This window comes from Rana temporaria, chromosome 13, assembly GCF_905171775.1.
Source record: "Rana temporaria chromosome 13, aRanTem1.1, whole genome shotgun sequence".
Classification (NCBI taxonomy): domain Eukaryota; kingdom Metazoa; phylum Chordata; class Amphibia; order Anura; family Ranidae; genus Rana; species Rana temporaria.
In genome coordinates, this window is record NC_053501.1 from 108,843,788 (window position 1) to 108,865,469 (window position 21,682).

The 21,682-nt window shown below is 45.5% G+C and overlaps 1 protein-coding gene across 1 annotated transcript in view; it reads right to left on the reverse strand.

Moving 5' to 3' along the window:
* IQGAP3 (IQ motif containing GTPase activating protein 3) overlaps positions 1-20,411 on the reverse strand; it is a 26,380-nt gene extending 5,969 nt beyond the window's left edge. Inside the window, exons 1-14 of the mRNA XM_040332030.1 lie at positions 20,309-20,411; positions 17,893-17,980; positions 16,445-16,601; positions 13,815-13,892; positions 11,865-11,941; positions 10,730-10,797; positions 10,394-10,507; positions 8,395-8,573; positions 6,219-6,306; positions 5,249-5,412; positions 4,748-4,835; positions 4,349-4,512; positions 3,145-3,305; positions 908-1,029 (exon numbers count right to left, since the gene is read on the reverse strand). Coding sequence (XP_040187964.1) covers positions 908-1,029; positions 3,145-3,305; positions 4,349-4,512; positions 4,748-4,835; positions 5,249-5,412; positions 6,219-6,306; positions 8,395-8,573; positions 10,394-10,507; positions 10,730-10,797; positions 11,865-11,941; positions 13,815-13,892; positions 16,445-16,601; positions 17,893-17,980; positions 20,309-20,330 — 1,570 coding nt within the window. The 5' untranslated portion in view covers positions 20,331-20,411. The remainder of the gene's footprint in view (positions 1-907; positions 1,030-3,144; positions 3,306-4,348; positions 4,513-4,747; positions 4,836-5,248; positions 5,413-6,218; positions 6,307-8,394; positions 8,574-10,393; positions 10,508-10,729; positions 10,798-11,864; positions 11,942-13,814; positions 13,893-16,444; positions 16,602-17,892; positions 17,981-20,308) is intronic.
* Between the last annotated feature and the right edge of the window lie 1,271 nt (positions 20,412-21,682).

The following is a 21,682-nucleotide window of genomic DNA, read 5'->3' on the forward strand; positions in this document are numbered from 1 at the left end:
ACTGACACCAATGATGGGACACTATTCCCCCCCCCCCTACTGATACCAATGATGGGACACTATTCCCCCCCCACTGACACCAATGATGGGACACTATTCCCCCCCACACTGATACCAATGATGGGACACTATTCCCCCCTGCCCCACTGATACCAATGATGGGACACTATTCCCCACCCCCCACTGATACCAATGATGGGACACTATTCCCCCCCCCCCACTGACACCAATGATGGGACACTATTCCCCCCCCCCCTACTGATACCAATGATGGGACACTATTCCCCCCCACTGACACCAATGATGGGACACTATTCCCCCCCACACTGATACCAATGATGGGACACTATTCCCCCCTGCCCCACTGATACCAATGATGGGACACTATTCCCCCCCCCCCCCACTGATACCAATGATGGGACACTATCCCCCCCCCCCACTGATACCAATGATGGGACACAATTCCCCACCCCCCGCCGATACCAATGATGGGACACTATTCCCCACCCTCCACCGACACCAATGATGGGACACTATTTCCCCCCCCCCGCCCACTGATACCAGATATGGGAAACTATCCCCCCCCCCCCCGATACCAGAGATGGGACACTATTCCTCCCACTGATACCAATTATAAAATGCATACATTTTTTTTAATTATATATGTAAAAATATATAAAAAAAAAAAATGTAAACCTAACAGGGCCTAAAAGCTGGCAAAGGTCAAGTGCCTTCATGTATCCGTTCTCAAACTATCCCCCCCCCCCCCCCCCGGAGTTGACGGGATCCCATGATCTCACCGTATCTAAAGCGGGGCATGCCTGTAACTTGACTCATGCAGACTTCTAAGTAAAAGGTGTGAGCCAATCCCTAGAGAGGTTAGAAGCAGCACAATCAGGTCACTTACTGTCTTGCTCCTCCTGGGTGGAGAGGTTGATGCGATTCACACAGGATTGGAGGTCATTCCAACTCACGAAGGCGCACCCTCCCTGAGACCGCCGCTTCCTCTTGGCCAGTTTGTTAAAATACCTGCAAAAAAAAAATGAATAACTGCTGCAGGGTACATGTAAGGAAAAGACGGAACTCCAGTAGATCACCATAAAAAAAAAATGACTTCCTTTAACCACTTTAGCTCCAGAAGATTTTACCCCCTTCATGACCAGGACATTTTTTCCCCCCCTATTCACATTCCCACTGCGCTACTTTAACTGGCAATTGTGCGGTCATGTAATGCTGTACACAAATGAAATGTATAGAATTTCTTTCACACAAATGGAGCTTTCTTTGGGTGGTGTTTGATCACTGCAGTGTTTTTTTGCAATATAAACGAAACAAGACTGAAATATATTATATATATATATATATATATATATATATATATATATATATATATATATATATATATATATATATATATATATATATATACATACACACACACACACACACACACACACACATATATATATATTGAAAAAAAATTATATAATATATATATAATAATATATATATAAATAATAATAATAATAATAATAATAATAATAATAATAATAATAATAATATATATATATATATATATATATATATATATATATATATATATATATATATATATATATATTTTTTTTTTTTTTTTTATTAAAAAAAAAAATTTTAAATAAGAAATTTATATTATAAAAAATTAAATAGTACAATTTAATTTAGACAAGCAGAAAAAAAAATTAAAAAAAAAATAAAAATAAAAAAATAAATAAAAAATGTACACTCGACTATAAAACATATAAAAAATAAAAAAAAACTCAAAAATGTATCAAAAATGTCTTTATCAAGTTAGGCCAATATGTATTCTACTACATGTAGTTGGTAAAAAAAAAATAATAAAAAAAAAAATAATAATAAAAAAAATTCCCAATAAGCGTATATTGATTGTTTGATTGTGTGAGAGTTATAGCGGCTATGCTGATGTTAAAAGGGGGGCACCCAATGTTAAAGGGGGGCACCCGATGTTAAAGGGGGGCACCCGATGTTAAAGGGGGGCACCCGATGTTAAAGGGGGCAGGAGGACACCGATGTTAAAGGGGGGCACCCTGATGGGGGGTGGGAGGACACCCAATGTAAGGTGGGCACTCTGATGGGGGGTAAGACACCCAATGTAAGGTGGGCACTCTGATGGGGGGTAAGACACCCAATGTAAGGTGGGCACTCTGATGGGGGGTAAGACACCCAATGTAAGGTGGGCACTCTGATGGGGGGTAAGACACCCAATGTAAGGTGGGCACTCTGATGGGGGGTAAGACACCCAATGTAAGGTGGGCACTCTGATGGGGGGTAAGACACCCAATGTAAGGTGGGCACTCTGATGGGGGGTAAGACACCCAATGTAAGGTGGGCACTCTGATGGGGGGTAAGACACCCAATGTAAGGTGGGCACTCTGATGGGGGGTAAGACACCCAATGTAAGGTGGGCACTCTGATGGGGGGTAGGACACCCAATGTAAGGGGGGCACTCTGATGGGGGGTAGGACACCCAATGTAAGGGGGGCACTCTGATGGGGGGTAGGACACCCAATGTAAGGGGGGCACTCTGATGGGGGGTAGGACACCCAATGTAAGGGGGGCACTCTGATGGGGGGTAGGACACCCAATGTAAGGGGGGCACTCTGATGGGGGGTAGGACACCCAATGTAAGGGGGGCACTCTGATGGGGGGTAGGACACCCAATGTAAGGGGGGCACTCTGATGGGGGGTAGGACACCCAATGTAAGGGGGGCACTCTGATGGGGGGTGGGAGGACACCCAATGTAAAAGGGGAACACTAATGGGGACAGTTAGAGTATTACCAGAGTGTGTGGAGTAAACAGTAACAAAAGTGCAAGAGTCCTAGCACAGACTTGAGATTCAGGCCTTGGCCGGAAGAAAATTTTAGTGACCGGACCTCCTTTTAAGCTCAATACCCCTGGGCCTAGGCAAATGACGGAGTATTGGGGGGGGGGGTTGGGTGCGGGCCGAAACAATGAAAAAATAAAAATCCTGATATATGTGCAGTGGAGGGTGGGATGAAGAGGAGCCAAGTCAAATAAATGGGTGCTCATCATAAACCTATCACACTATAGGAGTACACTAGACATGCACAGGGTTCCTCACCTCTGTATATTCTCCTCGTCAACATCGGTCAGGCCCAGCGCCGGGCTCATCAGATTGGTCCAAAATCCATTCAGATCTCCCGCCTCCACCGCCCGATTGATTAGCGCTACAGCGGAGAGCATCTCTACAGCCACAAACAGCTCCTCGTGTGTCAGGGACCCCTGTGAGCGCAAACCCAACAGTTTTACAGAGTAGCTTTGCATTCAATCACAATAAACCTTGTAGACCACAAAAAAAAGTGAAATCCAATTCCTTTGGATTGATAAAAAAATAAAAAAAAATAAAATAAAAAAATGTAAAAAAGGATATTAACATTTTGCTTTATTTATAGGATGTATAAAAAGCCCAACTCCGGGAAACGTAAAAACAAACCCTTTTTCATTAGGGCTGCACCTGGACTGCAAGAGTTAATTGCTTGTTTAGGTCTTTGGGGGGGGGGGGGCGCATAAAAAAATAAAAATAAATAAAGATCTACTTACTCGAGACTCTGTGCTACTAGACCGGTCCCCCACAGCATCTACTCCCAAATTGCTCCCCCGGGTCATCAAGACAGATGCAGGGTCTTGAGTGATGACACCGCAAGACCAATACGAGAGGACGCCGCGAGACAGACTACCTCTGGAGCTTGGGGGAGTGCGCAATGACCCCCACGAGACCAATGCGCAACAGTCCACCACTGGAGCATGGGGGAGTGGGTGAGGATGCCACGAGACCAATGCACAATGACCCCACAAGACTGCGCAACAGTCCACCACTGGAGCATGGGGAAGTGTGTGATGATCCCGAAAGACCAAAGCACAATGACGCCACAGTCCACCACTGGAGCATGGAGGGAGTGTGCGATTAGGCCGCAAGACCGATGGCCCACAAGACCGAAGGCGCCACAAGACCAATGCGCAATGATGCCACAAGAGCGTTCACCACAGAAGCATGGGGGAGTGGGCAATGACCCCCGCCAAGACTAATGCGCAATGACGCCACAGGAGCATGGGGGGGGGGGGGGGGTGATGACACCGCAAGACCGATGCATGTAGCCACAAGACAGTCCACCACTGGAGCATGAGTGAGGGAGCGATGATGCCATGAGACCAAAAAACAAAGACTGATTATTAAAGACGGGTTAGTCTGAAGGTGGGACATATGTGATAACCTTGGGATCACTCCCCCTACTGGTGATGAAGTTTAGTAAAGTCAGTCTGCCCACCTGGGAACTCTGCGATTGCAGCAAGTGGAGCTCCTGCTGGTACAGTTCAGCCGCAGTCGGATAGACATCTGGTAGCTGAGCATCGGGGTTGGACAGTTCTTTCATGGTCTGCGCCACGTTTTCATTGCGTATAGCGCCATTAATACGGGAAACCGCCTGCTCCACTGAAAAGATAACATGGAAAAATAAAATGGATTATACATTTTTTGGGTTTGGAAATTCTGCACGAAAGTGGAATGTGGACAACGCTTTTCAGATAAACACATCGAGCAATATTCCCAAAAATCTGACAAGTCTGAGAAGGAAAGAAGAGTCCCCGCTCTTCGAGGGTGGAGCCAGTTTTAAAAGCTTTAGGCACAAGTCCAGCCCCCAAAGTGCCAAGTTCATTTCACAACTTACTGGCATGTTCTCTGATTGAAATTTGATTGGCAGCATCGATTCCAGCTTGTAGCTCCTCCTTCTCTAGCAGGTCCACGTAGCCCAGTTCCTGAAAAAGAAACACAGGCTTAAAGGGGCTATCCACCAGCTTTTAGAAAAAAGTAAAGGATCCTCCTCTTTGAGTAGTTTAACCCTCGGATAGCTGAAAATATCTTGGAGCTACTGATTTCTTCAGGTGAAATATTATATATATATATATATATATATATAAACCTCGGATTACGAGTAACACGGTTAAGGTAGTGGCACTCTTTGTGTTGTGATCAAGCAATAAATCATCCGATTGGACGCTAGTTTCGTCGTTCCATTGTGTCAATGTCCCAATATTTATGGACCTGACTGTATATATATTTAAAAAAAAAAAAAAAAAAAAGGGGGGGGGGGTAGAAAAAAGGGGAGAGAATACAGACCATCAAAATTCATCATGCTCAAATTACTTAAAAAGGTAAGTCAGGGACTCACCAAAGCTTTCTGCTCCCGATCACTGGTGAGCTGCTCCAGATACCAGTCTGCGTTCTCCCGCTGAATCCTGCGCAGCAAGAGGGCGGAGTCCTGCAATGCCGCGTACAAGCTCTTTGAATCTTTCCTCTCCAGAGCTTCGTCTACGTACTCCAATGCTGCGTGTACTGTAATACAAAAAAAAAAGGAAGGGAATGAAGGAGTGTGTAAAATACAGAGAAAGATGGTGTAGGCGCACAAAAGGAAAAAAAAAAAAAAAAAAGTGTGAAAGTGTCAAAATAGACTGCAAGCAATGTGACAAAACCCCATGCTGACGCCCACTAATGATATTTCTTTCCTTAGTAAATCTTTGGATATACAGTGGAACCTTGAATTACGAGCATAATCCGTTTCAGGAGAATGCTCGTAATCCAAAGCACTTGGATATCAAAGCGAGTTTCCCCATAGAAGTCAATGGAAAAGAAAATAATTAGTTCCGCATTGACTTCTATGGCGTGCAATTCCCGCATGTGGCCAGAGGTTGGGGGAGGGGCACCGGAGAGCCTTGGGGACATCTCGGCTGAACCCGGAAAGGCTTGGGAACTGAGTATTTCCGCGAACGGCTCCAGCGCCTCCGCACCTTTGGCCAAATGCGGTTCTGCACACCGCAGAGGCTTAAATCCTGCTCGTTTTGTGAGACAACACTTGGAAACCGGGTCAGGACTTTAAAAAAAAAAAAAAAAAAAAAAAAAAAAGCGCTTGTATTGCGAAACGCTCGTTAACCGCAATCCGAGGTTTCTCTGTAGTCCCTAATTATCCCCTCTAATAATTTACCCACTATTGATGTTAGGCTGACTGGCCTGCAATTCCCAGGAATATGTCTATGCCCATTAAAACCAGGGAGAGGACTACAGGAATCTGGTCACATCTTCCTACAATTCTTCCACAACATTTAACGCCGAGTTTAAATCCACAATAATAGAATGTACATTACCATTGACTTTGTTGATGTTGCCTTGTATTTCGGCTTGTGTCAGACAGTGATCATACACATCCTGGCTGTCTGACGAATTCTGATGGGCCTAGAGGAAGCAGATGGTGAAAAGTAAATGGCTAAAAGTTAACATGTGCAGGAAAGGTAAGAGATATTTTCCCCATACTTTTAAAAAGTACTAGGGTCAGTAGAAGTGGCACAGATCGGCAAGATGTGGTAAGGAGGCATTACACTAATGACGCCCTAGTGACCCAACTAATCTGGTTATCTGCAGCTTTTCGGAACAGGTTCTGGTCAGGTTTACCCTACCTGGCCTTCTTCTGAAATCTATATAGTAAGTCTAAGCCCAGCATGCCCTATGTTTATTAAGAGATATCTGTACTGCAATACATTGGAGGTACACTAGTTCTCCAAGCTCTTGGGATTGGCAGTACACTAGTTCTCCATGCTCTTGGAATTGGAGAGTACACTAGTTCTCCATGCTCGTGGAATTGGAGAGTACGCTAGTTCTCCATGCTCGTGGAATTGGAGAGTACGCTAGTTCTCCATGCTCGTGGAATTGGAGAGTACGCTAGTTCTCCATGCTCTTGGAATTGGCGGTACACTAGTTCTCCATGCTCTTGGAATTGGAGAGTACGCTAGTTCTCCATGCTCTTGGAATTGGAGAGTACGCTAGTTCTCCATGCTCTTGGAATTGGAGAGTACGCTAGTTCTCCATGCTCTTGGAATTGGAGAGTACGCTAGTTCTCCATGCTCTTGGAATTGGAGAGTACGCTAGTTCTCCATGCTCTTGGAATTGGAGAGTACGCTAGTTCTCCATGCTCTTGGAATTGGAGAGTACGCTAGTTCTCCATGCTCTTGGAATTGGCGGTACACCAGTTCTCCATGCTCTTGGTGTTGTAGGGTACACCAGTTCTCCATGCTCTTGGAGTTGTAGGGTACACCAGTTCTCCATGCTCTTGGAGTTGTAGGGTACACCAGTTCTCCATGCTCTTGGAGTTGTAGGGTACACCAGTTCTCCATGCTCTTGGAGTTGTAGGGTACACCAGTTCTCCATGCTTTTGGAGTTGTAGGGTACACCAGTTCTCCATGCTCTTGGAGTTGTAGGGTACACCAGTTCTCCATGCTCTTGGAGTTGTAGGGTACACCAGTTCTCCATGCTCTTGGAGTTGTAGGGTACACCAGTTCTCCATGCTCTTGGAGTTGTAGGGTACACCAGTTCTCCATGCTCTTGGAGTTGTAGGGTACACCAGTTCTCCATGCTCTTGGAGTTGTAGGGTACACCAGTTCTCCATGCTCTTGGAGTTGTAGGGTACACCAGTTCTCCATGCTCTTGGAGTTGTAGGGTACACCAGTTCTCCATGCTCTTGGAGTTGTAGGGTACACCAGTTCTCCATGCTCTTGGAGTTGTAGGGTACACCAGTTCTCCATGCTCTTGGAGTTGTAGGGTACACCAAGTCCTCCATGATCTTGGAATTGTAGGGTACACTAGTTCTTTGAACTCTTGGAAAAAATGTCTCCAAGATCCATAATCCATGACAGAGGGCCCTCAAGCTACTCAAAAACCATGCAGAGCTAAAGATCGATCAAAAAAGGGGGTCTTATTTATGGCAAGTGGTAACAAAAGTCCGAAAGCCTTAAATCTTATAAAAAAGGTGAGCCTCAATCCAAATGGGATTGGGTGAAGAATGGTTAGAGCAGTGTTTCCCAACTCTAGTCCTCAAGGCACACCAACAGGTCATGTTTTCAGGATTTCCCTCAGATGAAACGGCTGTGGTAATTACTAAGGCAGTGAAACTGATCAAATCACCTGTGCAAAATAATGGAAAGCCTGAAAACATGACCTGTTGGTGTGCCTTGAGGACTGGAGTTGGGAAACACTGGGTTAGACCATTTCTCCCCTAATCCCATTTTGGAGATTGGGGTTTTTACTGCTCTCAGTATCCTCTATGGTTATATTCCCTCTAGCTTCCCGTGTAGTCACCAGGATGGAAATGATTGCAGAGGAGCAATCTCCCTGAGCTATAAAAAAAAACCTGAAGAAGGATTTAATCTCTTCATCCAAGACCACAAACAAGTTTTGGCTGAACTTCAACTATTGAGAGGTCTATGGGAAGACTTTAGGAAACTATGGATAAAGTAGACAGCCCTATTAGGTGAAGGTTGGTGTTCTTGCCTTATTACGGGTGTTTGCCATCTTGGTAGACTTGGCTTGGTAGAGAAGCTCCTGGTACACAGCCACCAGCTTCTCCTGCAGGTTCACCAGCATGGCGTTGGGGTTCCTCAGGGCGACCATTGTGTCCAGCACCACGCCCCTGTCCACGGCTTCATTGATAGCGATGACAGCTGCATGGACTGAGAAAAAAAAAAAAAAGGCACAGCACCTTCATAGTAAAGATTTTACTCAACACATTAAAATCAGAGGATTGGTATAAAGATGAATCTAGATTTAAAATGGACCTCTACCCAAAAAAAGTACAGGATGGCAGAACAAACCCAACCATATCTCCACCCAGGACAGAAGCATCTGTTTAACAAATTCCCACCTATAATGGTTTTATTCATCCTACACGGCATGAAGCCCATGAAGGTACGTTATTATACGTTTTCCTTTTTGAGATCCAGCAGCCGACACTTTCTGTGGCTTCTGGCTCTCAATTCTGGCTGTCAAGTGGGCGTCAAAATCCCCACCGAATATCAGGAGCCAATCAAAACGGTTCCCAATCCTAGGATCACTTAGTCAGCTCTGACATATTGGCCACATGCAGCTTGGAAGCTTCAATGATAAAAAAAAAAAGTAAAGTGTTACAGCTGAACACTGCCACCTTCAGGCTGCAGTCCTATATACAGTATTTAACATTGTAACTGTCAGATACAGTTGCACCATTAAAAAAAAAGTAATGCATTTGTCATACTATATTAAAATCAGGGCAGTGTTTTTTTTGTTCTCTTATTAAAATGGTGCAAACAAAATCTTATGTCATAAAAAAAATTGATATAGTATGCAAGCATAATAAATTATGAAATGTAGTAAGAGCTTTTGGTACATGCGGATGGTTATAAATTTGGACTGGGCATCTGGGTAGCAATGACCTTCGGTCACAAAAGAGTCAAGCACAGAATTTTTTTTTTTATATTAATTATACACTTGCATACTTTTTTTTTTATTATTATTAAATATATAGCAAGGAAAAAAATAAAAAAAAAGTTAGAAAAGGTAAAAGTACAAAAAAAAAAAAAAGATATTAATTATGTATATGTTTTACCAATTTCAATCCTAAGGAAAAAATAAAAAATAAAGAAGAAAAGAGAAGAAGGGGAGCTGTACAGGAAAAGCTCAACAAAAAAATAATAATTTTTATACTTTTACATAATCTTTATGTATTGTAGTCAGAGCCATTTCTAAAATTTGGCCAGGCATCCAGGTAGCAATGGCCTCTGGTCACAAAAAAACAAAAAAAAACAAAACACACACACACACACACACACACACACACACACACACACCCCCCCCCAAGAAGATAAGTACCGTATTTATTGGGGTATAGCGCGCTCCCGCGTATAGCGCGCACCCCTAAAGTTGCCAAGAAATTCCTGTGAAAAAAAGATTTTTGTACTTACAGTTTGGTGTCTTGCACGGCGTCCGTCTGCGGCTTCGGGTGTCCCCTTCGTCGGGTCCGGCGTTCTTCTGCGGCGTCCTCCTCGCTCGTTTCCCGCGCCGAGTTTGAATACTGCGCCGGCATATACCGAGCACAGTACACTCGCGTATATAGTCGGCAATGCTCGCGCTGACGTCCTGGACGTACAGGACGTGAGCGCGAGTGTAGCCGAGACTGCCCGAATATACACGAGTGTACTGCGCTCGGTATATGTCAGCGCAGTATTCAAACTCGGCGCGGGAAAGCGGGTATCAGCGTATATCGCGCACCCACTGATTTTCAGGGCAAAATAGTGCGCGGTATACGCCGATAAATACGGTATATCAATATTTATATTTTATAATAGTTATATCTATATATTCACACACACACACACACACACACATTTTTGGTAAGAATATAAAAAATAAAAAAATTGATAAAAAAAAGGGGGGAGCTGTACATGATACATTCAACAGGACCCAATATCAAACACCCCTATAAATACAAATGTCCACCTGCAGCCGAGGATCTTACCTGCTGCTTCATCCACAGACAGCTCATTGGCCAAGATTCCTCCAATTTTGCTGAAAGCCGGCATCTGTAACCCATACTTGTCCAGCTCACACTTCATGTTGTTGATCTCCTCCTCTGCAGGTTACAATACAAGAATCAGCATCTTTGCCGTAAGGCATTTAAATAAAAAAAATAAAAATTTATTCCACCAGGAATTTTTATTTTTTTTAGATTGGGCATGGTGGGCCAAGTCAGCTGTCTCATATGCCTTGGATACCCCAACAGCGAGATCTTCCCTGCTGTAAAAAAAAAAAAACACACACACACACACACAGCAGGGATGGTGGAAGAGCTTACCTGTAAAATTCACTTTGCCGTACAAGTCCTGGATCTGAGGAGCCAGCCCCAGCTTGAATAAGTAAAGACTGCAAAGAGAAAACAACATACAGCTTAAAGCAGAACTCCGGTCTTCCATTCTGGATTTACATGCACATTTTCTATTATTCTTCCTTAAAAAAAAAAAAAAAAATTCCTATCTTCCAAATCAGAAAAAAATTGTATTTGCAAAGCCATCCCAAAATGATTGCCTTACTGTGTGTGTGTGTGTATATATGTGTATATATATATATATATATATATATATATATAAAAAAATAATAATAGAGGGTATATATATATATATATATATATATATATATATATATATATATATATATATATATATATATATATATATATATATATATATATATAAATAATTATTTATTTTTATGACCCAAGGTTTTTTTTGCACCATTTTAATAAACACAAAAATATATAAATTTTATTATAATATATATTTTTTTCTGTTATTAAAATGGTGCAAACAAAATCTGTATATACACATATAAACACACACACATATATATATATATATATATATATATATATATATATATATATATATATATATATATATATATATATATATATATTTTAGTGTATGTATATAAATTATTATTATTATAATTTTTAAAAAAAGTGTGTGGGGTGTTTTTATTTTTATTTATTTTTTTGGGGATATTTCAGGAAAATATCTTCATTATGACTGCCAGATGGAGCCGACAATAATATATAAAAAAATAATATATAAAAAAAATATAATAAAAAAAATTGCCTTATGGCCACTAGATGGAGCCGACAGTCATAGGAAATAAACATATCAGATATAATAAGGCAATTCTTCATGACGGCTGTGCTTCAGGCATTGGCACAGCAAATTTTATATCAATTGATTTGTACAATTAGGAAATTTCCAAAATATATTAACACCTTTAACTCTGGAAGATCTGAAAGTACATCTTCCCCTGGCTCCATCAATCACAGCTTATACATTTAAATAAAGGCCTGTGCAATTAATCATATCCAAAAGCTACAGATCGGCAGCTCCAATTTTTTTTTTCTTTCTCCTAATTGACATGAATGCATGGTAGACGGTCTTATTGGAGCTCACCTGAGAGCGTGAATGCAATACACAACGCGCGGCATGTTTTTCTTGTCGTAAATATCAGTTGTTTCAGGCTGGAAAAGCTGCAACCAAAAAGGTAGAAAAAATACTTTTACTGACTTTTTTTTTTATATATTATATATATACATACACACACACACAAGTACAGCTAGACAGTTTAAAAAGAGAACTTCTCAATTTTTTACTTTTAAAGCTCAAATCTGGCCAGGACAACCCCTCCATCCCTTCATAATCCCCCCAAATATATATATATTTTTTTTTTTTCCCTCCAAATTGACCAAAAACTCACCTAAATCCATGGTCTGCAACACATTCCACGCCTCGTCTTCTCTGTTCTGCAGTAATGGTAGGTTCCTTCATCAGGTACATGGGCACTTCCCATGGCGTTTGTTGGTGGGGTCCTGGAGACTCCAGGGGTGGCATGGTAATGTCACAAGGGGCAGCAAAGTGGCTTGGAATGCAGTGGTGGGTCATTGGTCTAATCTACTGGAAGAAGTTTCTTGGTCAGGTGCAAGGGTACTTTCCATAAAGTCCGTCAGTGGGGGTTTTGAGATTTCAGCGGTTGCGTGGTGAGGGGCACTTTCCATGGTGTTTGTTGGTGGGGTCCTCACAGGGTCCTGGAGATTCCAGCGGTTTGCATGGTGATATCACAAGAGGTGGTGAAGGGGCCTAAACTACACTGGTGGGTCATTGGTCTCATCTACTGGCAGAGGTTCCTTCATCAAGTTCATGGGCACTTCCCATGGAGTTTGTTGGTGGGGTTCTCACAGGGTCCTGGAGACTCCAGCGTTGGCATGGTGATGTCACAAGGGGCAGCAAAGGAGCCTGGACTGCAGTGGTGGGTCATTGGTCTTATCTACTGGAAGAGGTTCCTTCATCGAATGCATAGGCACTTCCCATGGAGTCTGTTGGTGGGGTACTCACAGGGTCCTGGAGACTCCAGCAGTGGTATGGTAATGGCACAAGGCGGCGAAGTGGCTTGGAATGCTGTGGTGGGTCATTGGTCTAATCTACTTGAAGAAGTTTCTCAGTCAGATGCAAGGGTACCTTCCATGACGTCTGTCGGTGGGGTTCTCGAGACTTCAGTGGTTGCATGGTGATATCACAAGAGGTGGTGAAGGGACCTGGACTACACTGGTGGGTCATTGGTCTCATCTACTAGAAGAGGTACCTTCATCAGGTGCATAGGCACTTCCCATGGAGTCTATCGGTGGGGTCCTCATAGGGTCCTGGAGACTCCAGTGGTGGCATGGTGATGGCACAAGGGTCGGCGAAGGGTCCTGGACTGCAGTGGTGGGTCACTGGTCTTACTTACTGGAAGAGGCACGGGAGCCCAAAGGGCCTAGAAAGGGTTTTTGGGTGGAAGGGTTCGGATTTTGCCCATAGATTGACCAAAGAAAAGACATCACAAGATGCTTGTAATTAACTTTATCAGGCAAAGGGGCTTTTTGCGCTCCCCTTTGATTTTCACTTAAAATAGGAGGGCCTGTCTTGAAGTCTAAGCCACACAAACTGGCACCCCCAATGACAGCACTTTTACCCATCAAAAGGAAGTCTCATTGGACACCAGAATAGCAGTTGGACAGGGATTAGCCGAGAAGTTAAGCCCCAGTAACAAAGTGAAACCAAATCAGAGAGGGGCACAGAAGAAACCTTTATGGGCAAGATTGTGAATAGCACCCAAGTACCCAGCTCCGCTCACTGAAATCACATTACAATTGATTCTCAGGGTTATGGGCACCAGATTCGGGGCTATAGCCCCATTAGCCACCCCCTAGCGACGCCACTGGCCAATACTGGATTTTGTTTTTGTGTTATAGAGAGTTGAGGATTGCAAGACCTCCCCAATGGAGTCTCCAAGAGAAGAGTTGATGCAGCTCACTGGTGTCTTTACATAACATATATATCAATATTAGGTTGAATGACCCAACGTACCGTAGGAAGACCAATACGGCTCATGGCTTGTCTCCAGTGGTTGATATTATCCGTGTGCCGAAAATGTAGTCCAGCCCCCTGTAAAACATGACCATTAAAATCGTATTTCTTCTGACCTTTTCTACTCACAATGGCCACACTCCAGCCCCCCCTTAAGTCTGAAGGACAGTAAACTGGCCATTTGTGTAGAAAGTTTGGAGGCCCCAGCGCTAGACCAGTGGTCTCCAAGCCACCGACACCAATGACGGGGCACTATCCCTGCCACCGACACCAATGACGGGGCACTATCCCTGCCACCGACACCAATGACGGGGCACCATCCCTGCCACCGACACCAATGACGGGGGCACCATCCCTGCCACCGACACCAATGACGGGGGCACCATCCCTGCCACCGACACCAATGACGGGGCACCATCCCTGCCACCGACACCAATGACGGGGCACCATCCCTGCCACCGACACCAATGACGGGGGCACCATCCCTGCCACCGACACCAATGACGGGGGCACCATCCCTGCCACCGACACCAATGACGGGGGCACCATCCCTGCCACCGACACCAATGACGGGGGCACCATCCCTGCCACCGACACCAATGACGGGGGCACCATCCCTGCCACCGACACCAATGACGGGGGCACCATCCCTGCCACCGACACCAATGACGGGGGCACCATCCCTGCCACCGACACCAATGACGGGGGCACCATCCCTGCCACCGACACCAATGACGGGGGCACCATCCCTGCCACCGACACCAATGACGGGGGCACCATCCCTGCCACCGACACCAATGACGGGGCACCATCCCTGCCACCGACACCAATGACGGGGCACCATCCCTGCCACCGACACCAATGACGGGGCACCATCCCTGCCACCGACACCAATGACGGGGCACCATCCCTGCCACCGACACCAATGACGGGGCACCATCCCTGCCACCGACACCAATGACGGGGCACCATCCCTGCCACCGACACCAATGACGAGGCACCATCCCTGCCACCGACACCAATGACGGGGCACTATCCCTGCCACCGACACCAATGACGGGGGCACCATCCCTGCCACCGACACCAATGACGGGGCATCATTCCTGCCACCGACACCAATGACGGGGCATCATTCCTGCCACCGACACCAATGACGGGGCACCATCCCTGCCAATGACGGGGCACCATCCCTGCCACCGACACCAATGACGGGGCACCATCCCTGCCACCGACACCAATGACGGGGCACCATCCCTGCCACCGACACCAATGACGGGGCACCATCCCTGCCACCGACACCAATGACGGGGCACCATCCCTGCCACCGACACCAATGACGGGGCACCATCCCTGCCACCGACACCAATGACGGGGCACCATCCCTGCCACCGACACCAATGACGGGGCACTATCCCTGCCACCGACACCAATGACGGGGCACCATCCCTGCCACCGACACCAATGACGGGGCACCATCCCTGCCACCGACACCAATGACGGGGCACCATCCCTGCCACCGACACCAATGACGGGGCACTATCCCTGCCACCGACACCAATGACGGGGGCACCATCCCTGCCACCGACACCAATGACGGGGGCACCATCCCTGCCACCGACACCATTGACGGGGCACCATTCCTGCCACCGACACCAATGACGGGGCACCATCCCTGCCAATGACGGGGTACCATCCCTGCCACTGACACCAATGACGGGGCACCATCCATGCCACCGACACCAATGACGGGGCACCATCCATGCCACCGACACCAATGACTGGGCACCATCCCTGCCACCGACACCAATGATTTGGAACCAGGGCAGCCATCAGAAATTTTTGGGCCCCTTACACAGCTTTAGGCCTAGGCCCAACCCCCCTCCCCCTGAGCCTGACCACCAACATACCCCAGGGCTTGCCCACTGGCCATCCTACCGAATAGGCACACTCAGCATCTGTATATATGTCAGACCCTCACATACACAAATCTGTAAATACACAAGGCTCCCTCACTTTCCCTCACAGCCCCTACTTGTAAAGGTCTTCCGACCTGGTCCGAGCTCGTTTTCACAAAGCCGACATGTTGCTGAGAGAAACAGTACAGATCACACGAGGGGTGCACATGCACATAATAGCCAGAGGTGGCAGTAAAGAGCTTGATGCCTGAGCTCAATGACACGAGAACAGCAGAAGCTGGGAAATAGTTTCTGTAATGCACAACACAGCTCCCTTTCACCCGTCCTGCCTTCTTCTGGTTCGGGCAGACCCCTTGGGCCCCTTACAGTTGTGACGGCTTTACCCCCCCCCCCCCCCTGTTTGGAACTATTCCTCCTCCACATAACCACAGGGGTGCCATGTCGTTTTAGTTTTTTTTACTCCCACCGACCACCAAGCCTAAGGCATTATCTACTCACACTGTCCACAGTCCGGCCCCCCCCCCCCCTAAAGTCTGAAGGACAGTAAACTGGCCCCTTGTTTAGAAAGCTTGGAGACCCCAATATAGAACAGTGTTGGGAACCTCAAGCGCCTAATAATCACTTCAATTTTTTGACCCTTGAGGGACCCTCGCTAGATATCCCAAGTTTGGATTGGTGTTCTTTCATTTTAAACCCCCCCCCCATCCCCATTACTTTATATCGCAGCTGGTCGATGTCGTAAATTTTCTTCAGCGGCACGAGCTCCGGAGAAAAGAAGTTCCCGAGCTTGGCAAGAGTGACCCCATTTCGTAGGCTCTCCTCCAGTTCGGTAGGTGGTGGCAGATCCTCATTGAGACAGGATTCCATCCATCTGCAAAGCGAAGAGGCACACAGCTAACAAATACATTGTAGAATAATAGAGGGACGATTGGGGAGAATTTTCTTTGATTCCAGTCCTATGGATACAACGAGAAGCAGGAGGAAATCTCTCTGAAGGGAGGAAGACAACGGTCATTGGAACAGGAGCCCCCATTTGGAAGATTTACAATCTATACCTGTTCTGGAGACAACTCAAGGTTCTGGAGGTACTATCAACTAGAGCAGTCGTTCTCAACCAGGGTTCATCCAAAAAGCCACCGACACCAATGCTCCTCCCCACCAGTGTAAAAAAGGGGCACTCCTCCCCGCTAGTCTAAAAAAGGGGCACTCCTCCCCGCCGGCCTGCCAGTCTTAAAAAGGGCCACTCCTCCCCGCCGGCCGCCAGTGTAAAAAGGGGCCACTCCTCCCCGCCGGCCGCCAGTGTAAAAAGGGGCCACTCCTCCCCGCCGGCCGCCAGTGTAAAAAGGGGCCACTCCTCCCCGCCGGCCGCCAGTGTAAAAAGGGGCCACTCCTCCCCGCCGGCCGCCAGTGTAAAAAGGGGCCACTCCTCCCCGCCGGCCGCCAGTGTAAAAAGGGGCCACTCCTCCCGCCAGTCTAAAAAAGGGGCACTCCTCCCCGCCGGCCGCCAGTGTAAAAAGGGGCCACTCCTCCCCGCCGGCCGCCAGTGTAAAAAGGGGCCACTCCTCCCCGCCGGCCGCCAGTGTAAAAAGGGGCCACTCCTCCCCGCCGGCCGCCAGTGTAAAAAGGGGCCACTCCTCCCGCCAGTCTAAAAAAGGGGCACTCCTCCCCGCCGGCCGCCAGTGTAAAAAAAGGGGCACTCCTCCCCGCCGGCCGCCAGTGTAAAAAAAGGGGCACTCCTCCCCGCCGGCCGCCAGCGTGTAAAGGGGCATTCTTCCCCGCCGACCCCCAGTGTGTAAAGGGGCATGCTTCCCACTGACCCCCAGTGTGTAAAGGGGCATGCTTCCCACTGACCCCCAGTGTGTAAAGGGGCATGCTTCCCACTGACCCCCAGTGTGTAAAGGGGCATGCTTCCCCGCTGACCCCCAGTGTGCAAAGGGGCATTCTTGCCCGCTGACCCCCAGTGTGCAAAGGGGCATTCTTGCCCGCTGACCCCCAGTGTGCAAAGGGGCATTCTTGCCCGCTGACCCCCAGTGTGCAAAGGGGCATTCTTCCCACTATTCCCATTATTGTTGCCAGGACCCAAGTGGTCCCCGGTGTCCATGGTAGCTAGGACCCTGGCAGAAGCCGACACCTAGTAATAACGGGGTGCATTCAGTCCTCACCGCTTGGCCTCCTCCAGGTGACACAGATATTGGTAGGCGATATTCTGTCTGCGCTGCTCATCCATCTCATCCGCCGTCAGGCGCTCGTCTGAAATCCAAGATCACAATATTTAATGTCTCCTCCATCTTTATACATTTTCAGATAAGGGTCAGTTTACCCCAAAGCCTCATAGGTTGTGTATAGGAAATATACGGTACATGTGTAGATAGGTCATAGGTTCTAGAGAGGTTATCATTTATATTATATATAATAAACACACACAGGATCTCAAAAAAGTAAGTACACCCCTCACATTTTTGTAAATATAGTTCATGTTGGAATACTACCCTGCGGCCCAGTCTCTGAAGGGAGGGGATCATGCTCTGCTTCAGTATGTCACAGTACATGTTGGCATTCATGGTCCCCTCAATGATCTGTAGCTCCCCAGTGCCGGCAGCACTCATGGAACCCCAGACCATGACACTCCCACCACCATGCCTGACTGTAGGCAAGACACACTTGTCTTTGTCCTCCTCACCTGGTTGCCGCCACACACGCCTGACACCATCTGACACCAATTACGTTTATCTTGGTCTCATCAGACCACAGGACATGGTTCCAGTAATCCATGTCCTCAGTCTGCTTGTCTTCAGCAAACTGTTTGCGGATTTTCTTGAGCATCATCTTTATAAGAGGCTTCCTTCTGGGACGACAATTTGATGCAGTGTGCGGCGTATGGTCTGAGCGCTGACAGGCTGACCCCCCTCCTCTGCAGCGATGCTGGCAGCTCTAATACGTCTATTTCCCAAAGACAACCTCTGGATATGACGCTGAGCACGTGACCTCAACCTCTTTGGTGGACCATGGCGAGGCGGGGGGAGGGGAACCCGTCCTGTTATACCGCTGGATGGTCTTGGCCCCCCGTGCTGCAGATCAGTTTCAGGGTCCTGGCAATCTTCTTATAGCCTAGAGGCCATCTTTATGTAGAGACACAAGTCTTTTTTTTTAGATCCTCAGAGTTCTTTGCCATGAGGTGCCATGTTGTTGTCCTTCCAGTGACCAGTATGAGAGAGTGAGAGCGATAACACCAAATTTACCACACCTGAGACCTTGTAAACACGAGTCATGTGACACCGGGGGGAGGGGAAAATGGCTAATTGGGCCCAACTTGGACATTTTCACTTAGGGGTGTACTCACTTTTGTTGCTGGCGGTTTAGACATTAATGGCTGTGAGTTGAGTTATTTTGAGGGGACAGCAAATGTACACTGTAAGGCCCCTTTCACATTGAGGCAGTTTTCATGCGGTACAGCGCTAAAAAATAGCGTTGCTATACCGCATGAAAAAACCTGCCCTGTAGTGTTCAATGTGAAAGCCCGAAGGCTTTCACATTGAAGCGGTGCGCTAGCAGGAGCGCTCCAAAAGTCCTGCTAGCCGCATCTTTACCGCGGTATAGGAGCGGTGTGTTCACCGCTCCTATACCGCGCCTTCCCATTGAAATCAATGGGAAAGCGCGGTATTAACCCTTTTTCAGGCCGCTAGCGGGGGTTAAACCTCACCGCTAGCGCCCGAATATCGCGGTAAATACGACGGTATAGCCGCTCTACAAATAGCGTGGCTATACCGTCACCGCGGCTCCACGCCTCAATGTGAAAGAGGCCTTATACAAGCTGTACACTCACTACACAACAATGTAGCAAAGTGTCATTTCTCCAGTGTTGTCACATGAAAAGATAGAAGAAAAGATTTACAAAAATGTGAGGGGGTGTACGTGTGTAAAGATTTTTTAATAATAATAAAAAATATATATAAAAGATAGGCTCTATAATATATATATATATATATATAATCTCTAGTGTCACCTATATATAATTATTAAAAAAAAATAATAATAATAATCTTAAAAAAAAAAAAAAAAAAGATTTAATAATAATAAATATATATATATAAAGATAGACGCTATATGGGTGACACTAGAATATATATATATTTTTTTTTAAATAATAAATATATATAGGTGACACTAGAGAAAATATATATATATATATATATATGCAATACATCCAATCAGATGGAATGGTCACCCGGCTCTTATGGAGGATTGGATGTCACCATTGTGGGACTGGTGTCATATATATATATATATATATATATATATATACATACACTGCTTCCAGGACATGATAGAAATAGAAAGTCACAGAGAGGCTGGGTGAGGTCAGCTTCCATCAGAGGCGAATCACACAGGTGTCATGCTGATTTTATTTTTTGTTTACTATTATTACGTCACTTGCATCCAGAACCCCCCCCGTACTATAATCGGGAGATGTATGGAGAAGATCGGATACAATGTATCCTTCACCTGTCACAACAACAATCACTTCCGATCCTTTCTAAATATAGAACACAGAGCTCCCCCGTCCCCTCCCGGACTCACATGCAGCGCTGCTCCCCATCATCTCCGTCCCCGGGGCTCCTCTCCGACTCTCCCGACTCTCCGGATTTGAATGTCCCGCCAGCCTCTTCCGGAGTAACCGCCACCGTGTTCTCCCCTCCCCCTCCTCCTCCTCCACCCGGAATCCTCCCCTTCCCCCTCCTCCTCCTCCTCCTGTCTGCAGCCTGGAAACATTCCCTGCTAATGGAGTGTGAGAAGAAGTGTGACTCTCTACACACTACACAACCTTCACTACAACACAAAGTGTAAGAACATATATACAAAAACTACACAAACAGCTCTATGAGAAGAAAAAGTATATAAATACACAAAGTGCCCCATACAATATATAATCACACACACAATACAACAAAACGTATATAATCATACATACAATACAACACAACGTATATAATAATCATACATACAATACAACACAACGTATATAATCACACAACACAAAGTACAAAGATATACAACATAAAGTATATAATCACACACAATACAACACAAAGTACAAAGATATACAACATAAAGTATATAATTACACACAATACAACACTACAATACAACACAAAGTATATAATCATACAATACAACACAAAGTACAAAGATATACAACATAAAGTAGATAATTACACACAATACAACACAAAGTACAAAGATATACAACATAAAGTATATAATTACACACAATACAACACTACAATACAACACAACGTATATAATAATCATACATACAATACAACACAACGTATATAATCACACAACACAAAGTACAAAGATATACAACATAAAGTATATAATCACACACAATACAACACAAAGTACAAAGATATACAACATAAAGTATATAATCACACACAATACAACACAAAGTACAAAGATATACAACATAAAGTATATAATTACACACAATACAACACTACAATACAACACAAAGTATATAATCATACAATACAACACAAAGTACAAAGATATACAACATAAAGTAGATAATTACACACAATACAACACAAAGTATATTATCACACAACACAATACAAAGTTTATAAACACACAGATCACACAATACAACACAACATATATAAACTGTCCCATACAACACAACAAAAAGACATACAACCTGCATCACACAACACAAAGCATATAGATCACACAATATAACAGAAAGTACAAAGATATACAACACAAAGTATATACAAACACAAAGTCCACCATGCATCACAAAGTATATAATCACACAGATCACACACAATACAACACAAAGTATATAAACACACAGATCACACAATACAACACAACAAAGTATACAAATACACAGATCACACAATACAACACAAAGTATACAAATACACGGATCACACAATACAACAC